Source organism: Eumetopias jubatus, unplaced genomic scaffold (assembly GCF_037043125.1).
Source record: "Eumetopias jubatus isolate StellerSeaLion01/CBP00866 unplaced genomic scaffold, mEumJub1_p1.0 scaffold_17, whole genome shotgun sequence".
Taxonomy (NCBI): Eukaryota; Metazoa; Chordata; class Mammalia; order Carnivora; family Otariidae; genus Eumetopias; species Eumetopias jubatus.
The window spans coordinates 25898371-25919918 of record NW_028274823.1 but is presented as its reverse complement, the minus strand read 5'-3'; the positions used below and the strand labels follow the sequence as shown (position 1 = coordinate 25919918).

The window sequence follows — 21548 nt, the reverse complement described above, 5'->3', positions numbered from 1 at the left end:
ATACTCTGTCTTATTTCATGACTTAGTTATTTGTTTTCCTTCTGCTGAAAAGTGAGCTCCTTGAAGTTTGGACCTTATTTATCTTTGAATGAAACTAGCACAATCATATGCATCATGCTGACACTAAATAAGATCTTAGTGGACTTGAATTTTTCTAGAACTTCAGTATAGGTTTTAAGAAAAGCCAACACCATCATGACTTAATATGTGCAAATTCTTCACATACGTTAAGTTGTGGGATAAGGTGCAAGGGTAAAACCAGCCAGCAGTCTTGGTAATGAAGTTCAGGCCAATCTAGGCAATTATATACCCTGTCCCGGACTTCACAAACATATATTTGCATTTGAGAACAAAACCCATTGCAAAGAGATCTCTTAAGAAAGTTTGTGTTGTTTATATTAGAAAGTACCAGAAGCATTTTTCCTATTATTACAAAAATGGTGAAGGTTAGTGTGTGCAGATTTCTCCTGTGCCTCATAAAACACTTAATCATCTACATCCAGAGCCAAGAACCACTGTGTAACCAAGCAGTTTCCTGCTCATGAGGAACTCAGCTGTGTAATTCTGTTTCATCCCCAAATCCTGCATCTCCCAGCCTCTCCAGGGGGCTTTACCACTTCATGACATCATAAACAAGGTAGGTCCAGAGTTCAGGTTACTGACATTTTCGTTATAAAGCCAATAAACAAGAAAGCCCCAAGGTATCAGCCATTATTTTCCCTTTTCTAAAGCTAGATAGAAATGTAATATGTTTACAGAGTTTCTAATTTATTTTCCTACTAACAAAAAGAGGCATCTCTAGATAAATTAGGCAGTGCTCTGGAGTTGCCTTCATATAAAGAGGGAAGCAGTTTTGCTTAAAATTTTAAATTTGGCTTTAGTCTTTTGTTAAGGATTATGGATGGGGGTGGGAAAGTGGAAAGCAAACTAAAACCAAGCAAACAGGCAAAAATGTAATGCATTTTTTTCATTGTAGAAGAGTTATGTGTGCAATTAGAATTCTTGTGTTTAAGGAGGCTGTTTAAAAAGTCCACACATTATTTAGTTTAAGACTTAAACTTGCGGGACACCTGGGTGGCTCAGTTGGTTAAGCGTCTGTCTTCGGCTCAGGTTGTGATCCCAGGGTCCTGGGATCGAGTCCCACATCGGGCTCCCTCCTCCGCAGGAAGCCTGCTTCTCCCTCTCCTACTCCCCCTGTTTGTGTTCCCTCTCTCTGTGTCTCTCTCTCTGTCAAATAAGTAAATAAAATCTTAAAAAATAAAAAAGAATTGCTTTTAAAAAAAACCAGTTAAGCTTGGATTTTCATGTGTCTGTATGCAAACGCACATACAAGCAGAGCTTTGGAGCCAATTAATGTGAAGCCATTTGCCAGTCTTATGAATTAAAATAGGCATTTGAAACCACTTACACTATCAGAAGCCACTATAAACATTTTACTAAGAGATCAAGGTTGTATACCAAGTGTTTTCATGAGTTATACAAAATATGCGCAATGAAAAAGTTTCACTCAAAGGTATATGATTTGTAGGAACAACCAGCTCATTAGGGTGAATTATATAAGCTCTGCTAACTGGGAGTTGTTACAGTGGTCTAATTAAAGTAAAAGTTCTCACCATAAATATATCTCACCTCTGTTGATGTGTATTGCTAAAATATGATGGGCACAGTTTGCTGATAGTATAATCACAAGCAACAAAATTATCGAGCATCTAGAATGAGTAGAAGGCAATAGCAGGTATGAGGGACACATAGAAAGATCCATCAGAGTTCTGACCTTAAAGGCTCATAATACAACTGGAAAGAATGAATTCATAAGGACTAAATACTGAAGTAATATAAATTTTTTTAAAGATTTTATTTATTTGAGAGAGAGAGAGAGAGCACATGAGAGGGGGTTGGGTCAGAGGGAGAAGCAGACTCCCTGCTGAGCAGGAAGCCCGATGTGGGACTCGATCCCGGGACTCCAGGATCATGACCTGAGCCGAAGGCAGTCGCTTAACCAACTGAGCCACCCAGGCGCCCAATACTGAAGTAATATAAATGGTATCTTGACATTTTGGAAAAAAAGATTTTCTGCGTCTCTGTGAAGTTGGCTCTCCCAGAAGTAGTGATTAGGGGATTTTTTTTTTAAACCACCTTCGTCTTGAACCCATTGGGTGAGCTAGAGTGAAGATAAACTGGTGTCTCTTTCTTTGCAGTGCACAGTATCCAAGCATCTTAGTGAGTGGTTTTTGCCCTGGGGGGTATAGATAAGCATGTGTCTTTGGATCAGGAGCCAAGCTGCCTGATTCACATGAATTAGCTAGTTCACAGGGTGAAGCAATTATTTGCAATGCTCGCCCAAGCAAATTGATGAATCCAGGGTGAACAGAATCAATGCACTGGCATTTGCCAAGCACAGATTCAGATTAAAACAGAATAAATTAGTTCCTCTTAATCAGTTGTTGCCTCAAGTAGGCGAGCTGAGGAAGAAGAGGTGTTAAGGTGCATGTTGAATGTGAACTACCTTCTGTTTTCAGTTGAAGATGCAGAGCAAAAGACAGGGAATATATACAGACAGTGAATATAAAATTGTAGCTCGGTGGGGAAAGGAGTTCTGTGAGCAACTCCATTTCTTCCTCCGAATTGTACCCAGAATAGCACTGACTCTGATTTGCATAGACTGTTCAGAATGTAGGTTTTTAATTTATTGTCAGATAAAATACAAACACCTGAAGTCTGAGTGACTTCGTGTCTGGAGTTTCCAATCTGGGGTTACAGACTGTCACCGTGTAATGGCAGCATTATTTGAAGCTAATACTGTAATTAATTTCTTACCACTATACTCAGCCAATGTTAATAATGAGCCATGCTGTTATCCAGCATAACTTAGCAGAGGCTCTTGCAGCCAAAGAATCCAGAACCATGTCTGACAGTCTGTCCAACTGCAAGGGAGCATCATTCCGAAGATGGACAGAATATGTTTTATGCTTACAAGTCGTGCTCAGCCAAAGTGAGAGCTAGTCTCCTGGTGTTAAGAATCCAGTATAGCTGTTCACAAAGTAATTTAGAGAGTGAGGCATACTACGAAGTAATATTGATATGCCTTATGAACAAACTCTGAATAAATAAAGAAATGCGAACCTGAAGATGCAATTTTTTGTTGGTGGGGAAATAATGAACTATTTATGATTTTCTTATGATGTTTCATTGACATATGGTGCTTCTAGCCCGGTGACAAATTAATTGACTTGGTTTAAAAGGAAATGAATGCAGCTTCACAAAGAAGGGCAGGATATGTATTACAAGGCAGCTGGTCTGCTGCTGGCTGATGGAGACCATATACGTTGGGCAGCCTAATGAGTCTCTCTGTTGCATAAGATAGATTCTCTTTATAATAGAATTGCACACTTTGTCTCTAAATGGGGCTATTATACACACCACTGCACAATGTTTGAAGAGCTTGGTTGGCCCTTGTAGAGGGTTAGGAGAGAAATAAATTGGAAAACAATCGTACTTAAGACCTCCAATCCATCAAACACTCCATATTTATCTAAATTACCAGAACGCTCTCCCAAAATACAAATCTGTATGATACACACAGCTGGAATGTTAATGCTGACCGGCCTTCACTTTGGTTTTATCAGTTAGGTTTTCTATTGTAAACACAGACCAAAATTTATGCACACTGAAGCCTGGTAATGTATTTCAGCCACTACCCCCCAACTCTTTTTGCCCTCTGCTCTTCCCATTTCCACTGTCTTGGTCCCTGAAGTTTCATTTGGTATTCTCTCCGCCCACCATGAACACACAAGCATCACTTCGCCTGGGTGATTTAACTCTTAGAACTTTTTGACTTTGAATACTGCAACAGTTTTAATGGTAATTCACTCAGCTTCTTCACTTTTCTCCATACTTGTGGGTCCTTGCTGTTCAGTCGTTCAGTTATTCTTTAGAATAAATCCATTTTGATGCCTTTTACAGCCTTGGAAAAAAGCCAGGAAGTGGAGGTAGGGGAAGATGGGCTAAATGGCAGTCTCGTTCATTCTGTACGTGAAGATCACACATCCTGTTAGAGGGTGTGGGTGGAGTCCATTCAGCTGGCCTAGGTCGCGGGAGCTGAGTCATGCTCTTAACTCTGCATACTCTCCCCTGGCCGCCAACCCGATTTCACATTCTGGTTCCATTCTTCTATTGATAGTATCATGTGGCCTTTAGGAATTATGTAGCACAATTTCCTCCAAGTTCTTTCAGGGTTATAACATGTGTTCAAGCCCCAGAGAAGGCACTGCGTGGGAAAAGTGATTCTCGAGTATATCACGACTGGGTTTTTGACTTGTCACATCTTGGACTTTGGGACACACCATTCATTGCTGTTGACCTTGGGATTCTCACTTACAAAGCGAGGTAGCAATATTTGCTTTTTCTAGCCTCTCTCCTCTGTGTCTCCTCCCTGCCAAGAGCCATGGAAAAGTGTTCCGCCTGGGAAACATTTGAAGGTTCTTGGAGTAAGACGATCTTTTCAGTTCAAGACGTTATTATATCCCAAGCCAGATTGCTTCCCCCTTGTCTTTGTGGCATTCTTTACTTTTCAAGTCCACCTGTATTCCGGTAGAGAGGAAGGGGAGCTAAAAGAAATGGACAAAACAGTTTCATGGGCTTTTCCACATATTTATTACCCTCTCCAGATTGAATCTTGAAGCTTTGTCAGAAGTGTTATTTCTCCAACAGAGCAGGCATTAAGTGGCTATAGAAAATAAACTCACCTCCTGACATCTTTCCCATTGCTTGCTACATCCATTTACTGGGAAGTTTATATTGTAAGGTGTGATGGGAGGTGTTGTACAACAAAGGAAAATCCACCACTTTGTAATTCTATTTGTTCAAGTTATATTCTTTTGCATGAGCTTTTGGATTTCCTTATTTCTGGAATTATTTCTTAAATGTGAGTATTGTTTTTTGATACATGTTTCTCCAGAATCTTATTCCAACCAACTAATTCTTAAGTTATATACATTCTTTTGAAAGTAGAGTCATGTTATTTGTGATAAAATTTCTATAATTTGGCCAGGGGGAAGAAAAATCTAAAACAAATGGTAACAATGAGTGGTTAATGAATTTTTTTCTATTGATTTTTTAAAAAATGATTCTCATGTTCTCTGTCAAAAACGGATTATTTGATGACAATGCTAAGAATATTTAGCTCCAGGTAAAAATCAGTTTCTGTTTGCTTGGATGTGTCATTTATTGAGAGGGCTTTTACTTATATTTTTTTCTTTAACATAATTATTTTAAAGAAATAAATATGTACGGAGACAAATGAATAGACACACTAGTCTTTATCAAAGTTTGCTGAAATTATTGCAGTTTAGAGAAATGGGAATCCAGAACTGAGATGCCTAAGAAACAAATCTTCCCTTGTATGTAGTTTCTTTAGTTCAAGAATCTGAAAACACATTACAAGCAATTAAACTTTAGGGTACAAATGGGAATTCTATATTGTTTGTTGGATAAATTCAATTATGAAATTATGATTTGCTGTGGGGTCCTAGCAAGCCCTTTCTTTTAGTTCTACAAGGGTATACATCCTAGTTTTCTTGGCTTTTTATCTGTTCTCTCAAACTACTTCCAGATCTCTGTTCTTCCCATGTCATGTTTCTTTTTTTTTTAATAATTTTTTATTGTTATGTTAATCACCATACCTTGCATCATTAGTTTTTGATGTAGTGTTCCATGATTCATTGTTTGTGCGTAACACTCAGTGCTCCACGCAGAATGTGCCCTCTTTAATACCCATCACCAGGCTAACCCATCCCCCCACCCCCCTCCCCTCTAGAACCCTCAGTTTGTTTTTCAGAGTCCATCGTCTCTCATGGTTCGTCTCCCCCTCTGACTTACTCCTCTTCATTCTTCCCCTATCTTCTTCTTTTTTTTTCTTAACATATATTGCATTATTTGTTTCAGAAGTACAGATCCGTGATTCATCAGTCTTGTACAATTCACAGTGCTTACCATAGCACATACCCTCCCCAATGTCTATCACCCAGCCACCCCATCCCTCCCACCCTCCACCACTCCAGCAACACTCAGTTTGTTTCCTGAGATTAAGAATTCCTCATATCAGTGAGGTGATATGATACATGTCTTTCTCTGATTGACTTATTTCATTCAGCATAAACCCTCCAGTTCCATCCACGTTGTTGCAAATGGCAAGATCTCGTTCCTTTTGATGGCTGCATAATATTCCATTGTGTATATATACCACCTCTTCTTTATCCATTCATCTATCGATGGACATCTTGGCTCTTTCCACAGTTTGGCTATTGTGGACATTGCTGCTATAAACATTGGGGTGCACGTACCCCTTCGGATCCCTACATTTGTATCTTTGTGGTAAATACCCAGGAGTGCAATTGCTGGATCGTATGGTAGCTCTATTTTCAACTGTTTGAGGAACCTCCATACTGTTTTCCTGAGGGGTTGGACCAGCTTGCATTCCCACCAACAGTGGAGGAGGGTTCCCCTTTCTCCACATCCCTGCCAACATCTGTCATTTCCTGACTTGTTAATTTTAGCCATTCTGACTGGTGTGAGGTGGTATCTCATTGAGGTTTTGATTTGGATTTCCCTGATACCAAGCGATGTGGAGCACTTTTTCATGTGTCTGTTGGCCATTTGGATGTCTTCTTTGGAAAAATGTCTGTTCATGTCTTCTGCCCATTTCTTGATTGGATTATTTGTTCTTTGGCTGTTGAGTTTGAGAAGTTCTTTATAGATTTTGGATACTAGCCCTTTATCTGATATGTCATTTGCAAATGTTTTCTCCCATTCTGTCGGTTGTCTTTTGGTTTTGTGGACTGTTTCTTTTGCTGTGCAAAAGCTTTTTATCTTGATGAAATCCCAATAGTTCATTTTTGCCCTGGCTTCCCTTGCCTTTGGCGATGTTTCTAGGAAGAAGTTGCTGCGGCTGAGGTTGAGAGGTTGCTACCTGTGTTCTCCTTTAGGATTTTGATGGACTCCTGTCTCACGTTTAGGTCTTTCAACCATTTGGAGTCTCTTTTTGTGTGTGGTGTCAGGAAATGGTCGTTTCATTCTTCTGCATGTGGCTGTCCAATTTTCCCAACACCATTTGTTGAAGAGACTGTCCTTTTTCCATTGGACATTCTTTCCTGCTTTGTCAAAGATGAGTTGACCATAGAGTTGAGGGTCCATTTCTGGGCTCTCGATTCTGTTCCATTGATCTATGTGTCTGTTTTTGTGCCAGTACCATACTGTCTTGATGATGACAGCTTTGTAATAGAGCTGGAAGTCCGGAGTTGTGATGCCGCCAGCTTTGCTTTTTTTTTCAATATTCCTCTGGCTATTCGGGGTCTCTTCTGGTTCCATACAAATTTTAGGATTATTTGTTCCATTTCTTTGAAAAAGGTGGATGGTATTTTGATGGGGATTGCATTGAATGTGTAGATTGCTCTAGTTAGCACTGACATCTTCACAATGTTTGTTCTTCCAATCCATGAGCATGGAATGTTTTTCCATTTCTTTGTGTCTTCTTCAATTTCTTTCATGAGTATTTTATAGTTTTCTGAGTACAGATCCTTTGCCTCTTTGGTTAAATTTATTCCTAGGTATCTTATGGTTTTGGGTGCAATTGTAAATGGGATCGACTCCTTGATTTGTCTCTCTTCTGTCTTGTTGTTGGTGTATAGGAATGCCACTGATTTCTGTGCATTGATTTTATATCCTGCTACTTTACTGAATTCCTGTAGGAGTTCTAGCAGTTTTGGGGTGGAGTCTTTTGGGTTTTCCACATACAGTATCATATCATCTGCAAAGAGTGAGAGTATGACTTCCTCTTTGCCGATTCGGATGACTTTGATTTCTTTCTGTTGTCTGATTGCTGTGGCTAGGACTTCCAATACTATGTTGAATAGCAGTGGTGAGAGTGGACATCCCTGCCGCAATCCTGACCTTAGGGGAAAAGCTCTCAGCTTTTCCCCATTGAGAATGATATTCGCTGTAGGTTTTTCATAGATGGCTTTTATGATACTGAGGTATGTACCCTCTATCCTTATACTCTGAAGAGTTTCGATCAAGAAAGGATGCTGTACTTTGTCAAATGCTTTTTCTGCATCTATTGAGAGGATCATATGATTCTTGTTCTTTCTTTTCTTAATGTATTGTATCACGTTGATTGATTTGCGGATGTTGAACCAGCCTTGCAACCCAGGGATAAATCCCACTTGGTCATGGTGAATAATCCTTTTAATGTACTGTTGGATCCTACTGTCTAGGATTTTGGTGAGAATTTTTGCATCCATGTTCATCAAGGATATTGGTCTGTAATTCTCCTTTTTGATGGGGTCTTTGTCTGGTTTTGGGATCAAGTAATGGTGGCCTCATAAAATGAGTTTGGAAGTTTTCCTTCCATTTCTATTTTTTGGAACAGTTTCAGGAGAATAGGTATTAGTTCCTCTTTAAATGTCTGATAGAATTCCCCTGGGAAGCCATCTGGCCCTGGGCTTTTGTCTGTTGGGAGATTTTTGATGACTGCTTCAATTTCCTTATTGGTTATAGGTCTGTTCAGGTTTTTCTATTTCTTCCTGGTTCAATTTTGGTAGTTGATACATCTCTAGGAATGCACCCATTTCTTCCAGGTTATCTAATTTGCTGGCCTAGAGTTGCTCATAATGTGTTCTTAGAATTGTTTGTATTTCTTTGGTGTTGGTTGTGATCTCTCCTCTTTCATTCATGTTTTTGTTGATTTGGGTCCTTTCTCTTTTCTTTTTGATAAGTCTGGCCAGGGTTTATCAATCTTGTTAATTCTTTCAAGGAACCAGCTCCTAGTTTCGTTGATCTGTTCTACTGTTCTTTTGGTTTCTATTTCATTGATTTCTGCTCTGATCTTTCTTATTTCTCTTCTCCTGCTGGGTTTAGGCTTTATTTGCTGTTTTTTCTCTAGCTCCTCTAGGTGTAGGGTTAGGTTGTGTATTTGAGACCTTTCTTGTTTCTTGAGAAAGGCTTGTATTGCTATATACTTTCCTCTCAGGACTGCCTTTGCTGTATCCCAAAGATTTTGAACAGTTGTGTTTTCATTTGCATTGGTTTCCATGCATTTTTTTAATTCTTCTTTAATTTCCTGGTTGACCCATTCATTCTTTAGTAGGATGCTCTTTAGCCTCCATGTATTTGAGTTCTTTCCGACTTTCCTCTTGTGATTGAGTTCTAGTTTCAAAGCATTGTGGTCTGAAAATATGCAGGGAATAATCCCAATCTTTTGGTACCAGTTGAGACCTGATTTGTGACCTAGGATGTGATCAATTCTGGAGAATGTTCCATGGGCACTAGAAAAGAATGTGTATTCCGTTGCTTTGGGATGGAATGTTCTGAATATGTCTGTGAAGTCCATTTGGTCCAGTGTGTCATTTAAAGTCGTTATTTCCTTGTTGAACTTTTGCTTAGATGATCTGTCCATTTCAGTCAGGGGGGTGTTAAAGTCCCCCACTATTATTGTATTGTTGTCAGTGTGTTTCTTCGCTTTTGTTATTAATTGCCTTATATAATTGGCTTCTCCCATGTTAGGGGCATAGATATTTACAATTGTTAGATCTTGTTGTTGGATAGACCCTTTAAATAGGATATAGTGTCCTTCCTCATCTCTTATTATAGTCTTTGGTTTAAAATCTAATTTGTCTGATATAAGGATTGCCACCCCAGCTTTCTTTTGGTGTCCACGAGCATGGTAAATGGTTTTCCACCCCCTCACTTTCAATCTGGGGGTGTCTTTGGGTCTAAAATGAGTCTCTTGCAGACAGCATATCGATGGGTCTTGTTTTTTAATCCAATCTGATAGCCTGTGTCTTTTGATTGGGGCATTGAGCCCATTCACATTCAGGGTAACTATTGAAAGGTATGAATTTAGTGCCATTGTATTGCCTGTAAGGTGACTGTGACTGTATATTGTCTGTGTTTCTTTCTGATCTATGCTGCTTTTAGGCTCTCTTTTTGCTTAGAGGACCTCTTTCAATATTTCTTGTAGGGCTGGTTTCGTGTTTGCAGATTCCTTTAGTTTTTGTTTGTCCTGGAAGATTTTTATCTCTCCTTCTATTTTCAATGAGAGCCTAGCTGGATATAGTATTCTTGGCTGCATATTTTTCTCGTTTAGTGCTCTGAAGATATCATGCCAGTCCTTTCTGGCCTGCCAGGTCTCTGTGGATAGGTCTGTTGTCAATCTAATGTTTCTACCATTGTAGGTTACACATCTCTTCTCCCGAGCTGCTTTCAGGATTTTCTCTTTGTCTCTGAGACTCGTAAGTTTTACTTTTAGATGTCGGGGTGTTGACCTATTTTTATTGATTTTGTGAGGGGTTCTCTGTGCCTCCTGGATTTTGATGCCTGTTTCCTTCTCCACATTAGGGAAGTTCTCTTCTATAATTTGCTCCAATATACCTTCTGCCCCTCTCTCTCTTTCTTCTTCTTCTGGGATCCCAATTATTCTACTTTTGTTTCATCTTATTGTATCACTTATCTCTCGAATTCTGCCCTCGTGATCCTGTAGTTGTTTATTTCTCTTTTTCTCAGCCTCTCTATTTTCCATCATTTGGTCTTCTATATCGCTGATTCTCTCTTCTGCCTCATTTATCCTAGCAGTTAGTCCCCCCATTTTTTATTGCACCTCATTAATAGCCTTTTTGATTTCGACTTGGTTAGATTTTAATTCTTTTATTTCTCCAGAAAGGGTTTCTCTAATAACTTCCACACTTTTTTCAAGCCCAGCTAGTATCTTTAAAGTCATGATTCTGAACTCTAGGTCTGACATCGTACTAATGTCCGTATTGAGTAGGTCCCTGGCAGACGGTACTACCTCTTGTTCTTTTTGCTGAGGTGATTTTTTTCTTCTTGTCATTTTGTCCAGAGGAGAACAGATGAATGAGAGAACAGAATGCTAACAGGTTAACAACGTCTCCAGCAAATATACTCTATACAAATCAGAAAAGACCTGAAACCAGGGGACGAGAAAGGGAAAGAAAGAAGAGAAAAAAAAAAGGAAAAAGAAAAAGATAACAAGAAACAAAAACAGAACAAAACAAAACAAAAAAACAGAATATGGTCAAATATGATCAGGCTAGTGCATAGATCAGTGCCACACACTAGCTTTTGGGCATATTTTGGTCTGTTAGAAGAAAGTGCCTGCTAAAATTTTAAAGGAAGAACAACTTATATATGTACAAAGTAAGGGTTGATACAATTAAGGGATGGCAGATGACTGTAAAGATGCAAATTATAAAAGATTTTATAAAAGGAATTGATAAGAAGTTGTTTTTAAAAAGAAAGAAGAAGATTGAAAAAGAAAAAGAAAAAAAAAAGAAAAAAAAGGGAGAGAATGTGATCAGGCAGGAGACTAGAACAAAGCCATACACTAGTGATTTAGGGTATATTTTGATCTGTTAGAAGAAAGTGTATCTCAAAATTTTATAGAGAAAACAACATATATATATATGCCAAAAATAAGGGTAACTACTATGAAGGGATAAAATATGACTCTAAAAATGAAAAATAAAAAATGTTTTTTTTAAAAAAGGGATTGATAAGATGTTGGTTGAAAAAGGGAAAAAGAAAAATAAGAAAAAACAGTTAAAAAGTTAACTTTGAAAAACTAATGAATTATGGTAAAAAAGCCATGAATTCTATGTGCCGTATTCCCCTAGCGCTGGAGTTCTCCCGTTCTCCTTGATCGGTGAACTTGCTCTTGGCTTGCTGGCTGTTTGTGCTGATCTTCTGGGGGAGTGGCCTGTTGCCGTGGTTTCCAAATGTCTTTGCCGGTGGCGGAATTGCCCCGCCCTTATGAGTCCGGGCTAAGGAAGCAGCTCTGGTTTGCTCTCAGGAGCTTTTGTTCCCTTCAATCTCTTGGTGCAGCTTTGGAGGACCAGGGTGAAAATGGTGGCCTCCCAATCTCCACCCGGAGGAGCTGAGAACTCGGGGCCCCGCTCCTCAGTGCTCTCCCAGAGAAAAGCAGTCACTCCCGTGTCCCCGGTCTCTGGCCGCACTCCGTGCTCACCCGGCCTGTGACCGAGCATTTCTATCTCTGGCACCCGACCCCGTGTGGAGTCTCCAAACCCAGCAGATCCCTGCGGTGCGCTCCCGTGCTGCTCCTCCCCGGGGAGGAAGGGGAGTCTCCCCGGCTCTGCCGCTTGTTGGGTCCCTGCTGGAGGAGCAGTGGCCCAACTGGGCCGCAGATCACAGTTTATGGCAACCCCGAGCTGAGAGCCCGTGCCTCAGCTCTGTCTCTGCAGCCGGCTTCCCCGCTCCGATACCTGGGAGCTCTGCCGCACTCAGGCACCCCCGGTCTTTCTGTGACCCCGAGGGTCCTGTCCCTCGAGGGGCCCACACTGTCCCGCGAGGGTTCCACCCCCCGCTTAGCCACTGCAGCGACGTCCCTCTGCGGAGCCGATTTCTAAAAGTTCCGATTTTGTGCTCCGCGGCTCTAGCACTTGCCAGAAGTGGCCGACGGAGGCCCCCTCCCCCGCCGTCTCTCCTCCCGAATATCGCCTCGGATTCACTTCTCCGCATGTCCTACCTTCCAGAAAGTGGTCGCTTTTCTGTTCAGAGTGTTGTTATTCTTCTTATCTTCGATCTCCTGTTGAGTTTGTAGGTGTTCAGAATGGTTTGATCCCTATTCAGCTGAAATCCTGAGACCAGAAGAAATCCAGGTCTCCTACTCCTCCGCCATCTTGCTCCGCCCTCCCATGTCATGTTTCTTAAAAGACTCGCTTTCTTTACCTCCTACTTCTGATTTGTTCTCCAGCCTCTGTGAGTTTTGCTCCCCCAATGTTATTGTAAACTCTCTATGGTCAGTGGTGTCATCCTAATAGGCCTTCCCCAAGGCCATTTTCAATTCCCCTTCTGTTTCTTTTCTTAGCCCATCGGATATCACTGACCACTCAAATCATGCCTCTCTTTGTAAACACTGCCATTTCCTGGTTGGGGGACATTCAGTTGCTTTCCCTTTTCTCTGGATCTTTCTTCTTTGCCTACCCCTGATAGGCTGGCTCTCCCAAAGATCTCGTTGTTCTGGCCCACCCCAAATGCCATCCCTAGTTGATGGAGCCATTCTCATGACCCTAGCCATGACCCACCTCCAGTTCCAACTTGCTCTTTTGTTCGAACTTTTGTTTGAACGCATTTTCAACTCTTCTTCTCAATATCCCACAACACCTCAAGCTCAACATATCCAGACCCCCTGATAATCAGAAGAGAATGTGGGAACAGTTCCTTCCCCCTTCCCCACACCCCTTCTTTCCTAGCCTCCCTGCCTCCATTACCATCACCTGCCAGCCCCCAAGGTGTCCATATTATAAGCCTTGGAGTCTTCTTGGTCCTGCTCCTTCCTTCCTCACTTGTCTGATCTTTCCCCAAATCCCACTGATTCTATCTCAGGAATGTCTTCACATATCTACCTTCTTTCCATTCTATCTTAGGCCCATCTGTTTTCATCTTCTGCTTATCCTGGTCTCCTGAGCAGTCTCCTCACTCTGTTCTCTGCCTTCCTGCTGGAGCTATTCCTCTGAAGACAAACCCAAGCACAGCTCATCCTTTCCTCCCAAACTACAAAGCCTGGAACCTACCTATGAGCCCAGGCTTTTCTCTCCACTACTCGCTCCTTTGGCCCAGGGCACCTACTGAACTAGACTCACTTCTCCCGTGTCCTGACTCTGAACCTTGGCCTAAAAACCTTTCCTTTCTCTCTCTGCTTGGGGAAAAACTCCTACTCATTCTTTAAGCAACAATCCAAATGACATTTTTGCGAAAACTCCCCCACTCCCTACTTTTACTGGCCACATTTGTCCAAATCTTCCATCACTGCCCTTGTCTCTCAGTTGTGTGATCATAAGTTTAGGTAGAGAGAGACTTTTCCTTCCTCATATGTCGTATTATTTGTATCCAAATGCTGGGCCCATCCTAAGCCCTTGACTGGGATTGTTTGGACGCACTCTTTTTTTTTTTTTTTAAGATTTTATTTATTTATTTGATAGATAGACAGCAAGAGCAGGAACACAAGCAGGGGGGGTGGGAGAGGGAGAAGCAGGCTTCCTGCCGAGCAGGAAACAGATGGGGCTCCATCCCAGGACCCTGGGACCATGACCTGAGCCGAAGGCAGACGCTCAACGACTGAGCCACCCAGGCGCCCCTGGACGCACTCTTGATAGAATCTATGGTGAATGTGATCAGTGTGGCACTCCGAAGTATCTTAGGATGGTCCCAAGTTCTCCCGACCTTGCTGGTAAAGGCACTTTCCCTGTCTTGAAGGGGCTGTTCATCTCCCTTGTGGTTTTGCTCACCACCAGGAAAAGGAGAAACTGTATGTGGAACTAAAGCACATCCTGGCCCGGCAGCCTGGTCCCGAGGCTGCAGAGCAGCTACAGATCTACCGCCACACGCTGCGGGAGAAGACCAAGCAGCTGAAAGTAAGTGGGAGCCTCTGCCTTTTCCTGGCCTCACGCTAGGGACCCGGACAAGTCCACTGTCTCGGTACAAGGAGCCGGTCTCCCAATGCCACATGCAACAGAGGTTGGCTTTTTGAGAATTCCAGTCCCAGGAGGAACAGGACACATCTCAGAGCTACCCCCCTGCAGCTAAACTAATAGACCCCACGATTCTCTGCTTCCTGAAAGAGGGAGGTGAGCAAGTAAAGAAAGAGTTGGAGAGAGAATGATGGCACCAGAATGGAAATTTGGGGGGTGGCGTGTATAGGGATGCTCTCAAGATGAATGAGAGGACTTGGATGGTGGGAAAGAACAGAGGAAACATTTTAACACCGTCATCCCCAGAAGCAGACCACTGTGCCCAAGCAGGTTTTTGCTATTTCCTTCTACCTGCAATAAATGTGCAGAAAGCACAGGTCGGTCTCCAGCCCCCAGGGCCTGCCTTCGTGACCATCTCTCAAATCAGTTGCTATGAAAGGAAAGTAAAATCACTTTAGAATTCAGTTAGCATAAATTCCCTCCTAAGTGACTTCAGAACCTCAGCTGGGGAGATGGAATGTTTTATTGTTACATGTGCCTTTTAAAAGTTTTCTCAAAAAGTGTGTGTTCCCATTGTATCTGGAGCTTTACCTCCTCAGCAAGTACTTAGATATTCTTGGCATGTCAGGGAAGTCTTACACATATGCATGCACAGAATGTAGCACACGCCGGCTGAATTCTGGCACTTACCTGCGCAATGGGGGTAATAATCATTGCCTTTCTGCCTGGGGTAATACAGATGCCATGCTCCTTGTCTAGTTCCAATCCTTTCACAAATAGGACATTGTAAAATCACATCCTTCTACTTTAAAAGAGGCAGATGAAACAGAAGTGTAGTTAGAACATTAATTTTCAACTTATCACTCACAGTATTTATTTCATATGAGTATCCTGAGATGTATTTCAAATTTTGCATGAGGCATAATCTTTTGATTATTTTCATCCTTTTAAACAATTGTATATGCCAAGCAGAATAAAAGCTCATTTTCTCAGGAGTGGGTATAGATGAGAAAAGCACATGTCTGTCTTCACATTACTGTCAGATAGCCACATCAGCGCTAGATTGCATTATATGGCTTACAGGAGCTTTTTGGTATTTTAACCCTTTAACTCAGGAAATCCAGAATTTTGCTCTGATGAAATGTGACCCCTGGTGGAAGAGGTTCAGAGGTGGTGGTCCTCAGCCAGTCTGCCAGTTTGTCCTCATTATCTGGGCTCTTTTAGGAAATGCTATATTCATTGTTTGGAAACAGAGCCTTTGTTCCTAATTGTTTGACTATTAATAGACCTGAACCTGAAAGTCCCAACATGAAAGTCCTATTCTTTAGCTCATGATAGCATAGTCAGAATCATTTTCATAGCGATTAAGAGAAAGCGTTCAGAGGCAGATGAATACTCAGAAGACAACGATCCCCCTTTTGTGCAAATTTTTAAAATAGTGAGCAAGAGGAAAAACAAATCCGTCTGTTGCATGCCCCTTAGAATGGTAGCTTTCCTTCCTTCCCTCTGGTTTCTGTGGGGTGTACTCCTAGCTTGGGCATGCTTTACACATCCTGTTTAGATGAGTAAATTCCCACTCTTCCTGCTCAGCTGAGACCAGTAGCATCTATGGGACACCAGAGTGGAAGAGGCAGATAATCAGGGTTCTTATCACACATGCTTTAGACTCTCCCATGCACGTATCAGCTCCCTGCTTCTCAGAGGTAAGTACTGTGGTGCTGGGAGAAAGAAAGAACCTGTGCAGAGTCCCAAAGAACATCATAAAGAGGTGACAGACATTTAACAGAACAGCAACCTAGGAAAACACATAAATTTGATGCCTACTTAGTGGTGGTGGTGGCAGGATGATTCCAGAATAAATTTTACCATAATCATCAAATGAATCACTCTCCCTAGTGATGACTTCCTTGAATGCTCTTTAAAAAGACTTTAAATGCAGTTTGATACTGTATGTCTGGGAGTTTTTCTGTCTCTGCTCACAGTATACCTGAAAGACTTTACACCATTCATATGTGAGCCTGCTTGAATGTGGCCTGAGAGTTCTTTTTGTCATTTTTGGATTAGGAGTCTGCAGACCTCAGTCAGATTTTTACCTAGACGCAGACCTTGAGAACTGGCAGAAGTGAGTGAATTAGCTGTTAAACTTGGGCATGGTTTTATATCACTTGCCTCACTGAGGTAAATGGCAGCAGATTAGGAAAAAATCTCAGGAAAGGATATTGTCTCACTGAGTCTCTTCTGCTAATGCTGCTTTATTTGTCCTGTTAGGTTTTGTCTTCAGAGTTGAATATGTATGAATCGCAGAGCCAAGAATATAAATATGAGATCGAGAAACTTACCAACGAACTGATGAACTTAAAGAAGAAATACCTAGCTCAGAAACGTAAAGAATACATTCAGAAGTAAGAATTAGTCAAATGTTCTTCTAATTGTGTTGTGCCTATTACCTGCTGATAAGAAAATAATTGGCAGACAGTCACAGAGTCATGGAATCCATGGGGGGTAAACTAAGGCACAGGGTGAACAAATGACATTCTACAGGTCCCCACTGGTTTGTGTCAGAGCAATATGCATGTCTCATCTGATACTAAGGCCTCTCCTTAGGACCTGAACAGGGATCCATTAATATCTGCTCATTGGTGGACCTCACATGGAGCAGAGGAAACAGTGTGATCCGCATGCCCCCCCCAACACTGTTCTCATGGTTTGGAGATAGTCATGCCATAACAATGTTTGCAAACGAGGTTCACGATCAGGCTTGTACAAACAAAAAGCACATCCACGTTTACAAACACAGGTAATTTTGCTAAGGGGTGGAGGCTTGGTAAAGCTGTTCTTTCCAAGAACGTAGGTGTGCCACTGTAATGATGAGTAGCTCACAGATCATTTTTTTAAAAGATTTTTTAAATTCATTTATTCATGAGAGACAGGGAGGGGGGCAGAGGCAGAAGGAGAAGCAGGCTCCCCGCAGAGCAGGGAGCCCGACATGGGACTCGATCCCAGGACCCCAGGATCACAACCCGAGCTGAAGGCAGACACTCAACCAACTAAGCCACCTAGGTGCCCCCACAGATCATTTTTTACCCATGTTTTAGATAATCGGTCTCTGAACCATCTTTATGTCTAGTAACTGCCTTCAGTATCTGCTGGGGGCGTGACGTGAGCTCTTCTTCTCTGAGGAGAGGATGATGCCCTCTCAGGTTGACATTTGGGGTTTCAGGATACCTACATGTGGACTGACAAATGTCTCTTCACTTGGTTATCATCATTTGCTTAAGGCTAGGGTGAGAGAGTGGGCCCAAGGGAATCAGTGGGTTTGAACCTTGGTTTGGCTGTGTGGCATTACCCAACTTATCTAGTTAATTCTGTAGTGGCTCACATCGTGGGTTTAAGTCAAGTTGGGTATTTCATCCATGTGGGCACTGCAGGGACCTGGTGAAGGAGGGGCATCTGCCTGTGATTTGTCAGTGACAAACTACTATTTAAAGTAACTCGATGCAAATGGATTTGCCAGGAAAAATTTGCCCTTCTTGTAAATCAGAATATTCCCTCATTCCACATTCAGATGCCAGCTTCTTGGTAGAATAAAATCCTGCTAAAAATTAGAGCTAATTTTGGTGGGTCTGTCTTGATGTCTGGGTCTGGCAACTATCTGATTCAGATACACTGGTGGGATTTGGTGAACATGCAGGTTTCCAGGCCCCATTTCCAGATGTTTGGATTCTGCAGGCTTTGGATAAATTTGCAGGTCAGTCACTCCTCAGGGGATTTCCATGTTCATGGAAGCTGGAGAACCATTGATATTAATGTTGTGAATTAGTGCATGTTGGGTGGAAACATGGTGGTTTTCTTTTAGGAACACCAGGGTTGTGCTGATGGCTGGTTCCAATGTGAGGCATGTGTCCAGTTCAGTGGCCTTCAAGCATTTTGATTACATTATCTTATCAGTAAAACACTTTTGAGCTTGTAGCCCCCATATATATACATGCATATTAAATATATATTTGTTTTGAGTTTTAAAATGAAATTTTTTAGAATAGTTTTCTACTTCCAATATATTTTAATTTCTGTAAATTGTGTGCAAAATACTATTGTCACTTTGTCAGTAATTAGTAAACTGAGATTTTTTTTTATTTTTGAAAGACAAAATATGAATAGAATCTTAAATACCTTCTTTGTACCTCCCAGTGGGTCATCTTACTCATCTTGTAGAGTAAATGCAACCCGTTTTGGAGACCAGCAGTCTAGTTTACACAGTTACAAACAGCCAGCTTAGCTAAGCAGTTAGTTAACTTTCTAGAGCTGACTAACTCCCCACCTTGGCCCTGGAGTTTGGCCTGTTGACCTTATTGATCCCCTTCCCAGACACCCTCCACACAGTTTTCTGGACACAGAGAGCGTGTGGAACCAAAAGGAATGCCCCTCTGTGGGCTCAGCCCCTCCCAGTGGCACATGCACTAAAACTGCAATGCCCCCAGCCATAGGCCACTTGTGGATTTTTAAATTAAAATGAATTACAGCTAAATCAAATTAAGAATGCAGTTCCTTAGGTGCACTAGTCGCATTTCAACTGCTTAATAGCCACATGGAGGTAGAGGACACAGCATTAGGCTCTAGATAGAGAGCTTTGCCATCATCGCAGAAAGTTCTATCAGATAGCACGGCTCTAGAATCCTTGCTTTTACCTGTCCTCTTCTTGCCCTAAAATGGTCATTACTTGTAGCCACTCTGACCTGGTTAGTGTGTCATTGGCGGTTCCATTTTGGTGGGGATCCATACACTGGAGGTAGACAGAGAGAGGGGTTTACGGGAGAAGAGCAAAAGGATTCAGGTGCTGAAGGAAAGTATGCTGAGGCAAGAACAAGGTGCGGAGAGGGTGTGGACTGGAAGGGAGGAGGCTGAAGGGGGCCAGTGTGATGGTCCACGAATATATTACAAAGGCAGTGTAAAGGAGACATCATTCCCATCAGTCACCTCAGACCAAGCCAGCAGCGGTAAGCTGAAGTTCCTTCAGAGAGGGAAAGTTACGTTACTGAAGGCAAGAGAGGGATGGGGGAGGGGGCTGCCTGCATCCACCAGCCATCAGGTATGCAGGTTGCCAAGTACTAGAAAGAATCCTCTTTATTGGATCCACTCAAGGCTAAAGCTTTTGTCCTACTTATGGAGGATGATTTTTTTTTTTAATAATAATGAAATCAATCCTGCTAAGAGACTGCTGGATTGATTAGTCAATCCTCCACAGGTTCTTTCCAAATGGAATTATTTAGAATAATCTCTATGGATGTTTTCCCTAAACTTGCTCTTTATAAAATAGCAGCTCATGCCATTTTTGCCTTTATGCCTTCTTTCACTTTTGTAAAACACCCTTTTCATCATGTTTCCATCCTGACCTGCACCCTCACCCACCTGCCTCTAACTCTCCTGCCCCGGACCCCCAGGCTGGTCTCGAGTTTGCAGAACTAGCCAGATTCTTTCCCCAAAGGTGGAATTCTTTCCCTTAAGGTGAATCACTTCTAGTTGTCAAGTCTAATTGGGTTTGGTCTTAGTTGTTAGCTTAATTTTTATTTTTAAAAAGGGATTCCAAAGATGTTTTCTCTAAGACCCCTAAATACACAATAGGGAATTTGTGTAAATTTAAGCTACCTCTGCAGGAGACCTGAATGTGATGTGTGCAAATGTGTGTTTGTGTGTGTGTGAATATGTGTCTATATGTGTGTGTATTTAAAGGAGATATGTTGTAGATTTTCCTTTATCTATTGCCAAAGGTGCTATCTTATTTATCTTTCTCAGATTTCCTTGTATCTTAAACTATTTCTAATAATAACTGCTGCCTGTCTGGAAAATTTGTATTTTACAAATATCCAAGTTTGATGAAGATATCTTGTGTGTGTGGTAAATATTTATAAGTTTCCACTGCAACTTTGGAATATAAAAGTTGGTAAATGGTGAATTAGTCATTATAACTAAGCCAAGAGAAAGATTCTTCTGACTGATCTTTGGAACTAAACAAATGTTTTATAAAACAGGAAGGTGATTACAAGTTGGAAGTCTCAAGTCTATAGTGATTGAGTTATAATGAGCTTTAATGTCCACATTTAGATCACCGTTAAGACGGTACATTTAATTGTGTCTTTCCCTAATTCTGTGTGTTATCAGTGAACACCTAATTAGATTTAAACAACCACCTTGTCTAAAACTGGAAGCTTTAATCAAAGCAGTGTTCAGTGGCTAACTCACCCTAGGAACTTAGAGAACACCACACTTAGAAGAGGAAAAAGATGTTAAGGAAGTTAACTTTCACCTCCTGTCTTACAGAAATAAGGACAGAGTACCCATGGATAACACATTCTCAACGGCCAAGCCAACTGGCCCTCGTTTTACTGGGGGTGGATTTCCCCTCAACAGGCCATCCAAAGTGAAGTCCTAACCTGAAGCTCCTGGCTGGGTGCATTTGAACAGCTCATGAAATTCACTTTGAAACATTTTGGAGGAATCTCTTTCAAATCCCTTGGATCCTAAATATTTAGAGAAATCAGTGCTCAAATTCTAGGATGAAAAGAAATACAAAACTATCATCGTCATGTACATATAAGAGTGATGACATTCTACTTGGTCCTCATGGATATTAACAAATTGTAGTTATATCATTCAGTTAGGCTGACACATTGCATAAAGCAAATCTTTTGTTACTACCACATTGATTGATTTGAAACGCACCACATATCTAGACACTCTGTAGAGATGAAATTTTGGATCTGAATTTCTCTATTACAAACATCAGTGTATAGGTTTTACATTTAAAAATATTTTTGAAATGCAGTGTGTTTCTTATTAATAAGAATCTTTTTAAATCATTCCTCATTAACAAGTCATTGAATGAGGTGAGAAAAAAAAAAAGACAAACTCTCAAGTATTTAAAACGTGTTTTGAGAATGATTTCTATGTGGAATTTCTTTTCAGGCCTGGGGTATGAAAATCTATTCCAAAGAGACAAACTAATAAATACTTCATCATACAAAATAAAAAAGGACCTTTGTAGAGATTTTGATC

At 41.3% G+C, this 21548-nt stretch overlaps 1 protein-coding gene across 1 annotated transcript in view; it reads left to right on the top strand.

Annotated features, from left to right (window-relative positions):
- Positions 1 to 21231, top strand: part of CFAP58 (cilia and flagella associated protein 58) — a 103614-nt gene extending 82383 nt beyond the window's left edge. The window contains exons 15-17 of the mRNA XM_028098607.2: positions 14322 to 14441; positions 16767 to 16900; positions 20814 to 21231. Coding sequence (XP_027954408.2) covers positions 14322 to 14441; positions 16767 to 16900; positions 20814 to 20925 — 366 coding nt within the window. The 3' untranslated portion in view covers positions 20926 to 21231. The remainder of the gene's footprint in view (positions 1 to 14321; positions 14442 to 16766; positions 16901 to 20813) is intronic.
- Positions 21232 to 21548: the final 317 nt, after the last annotated feature.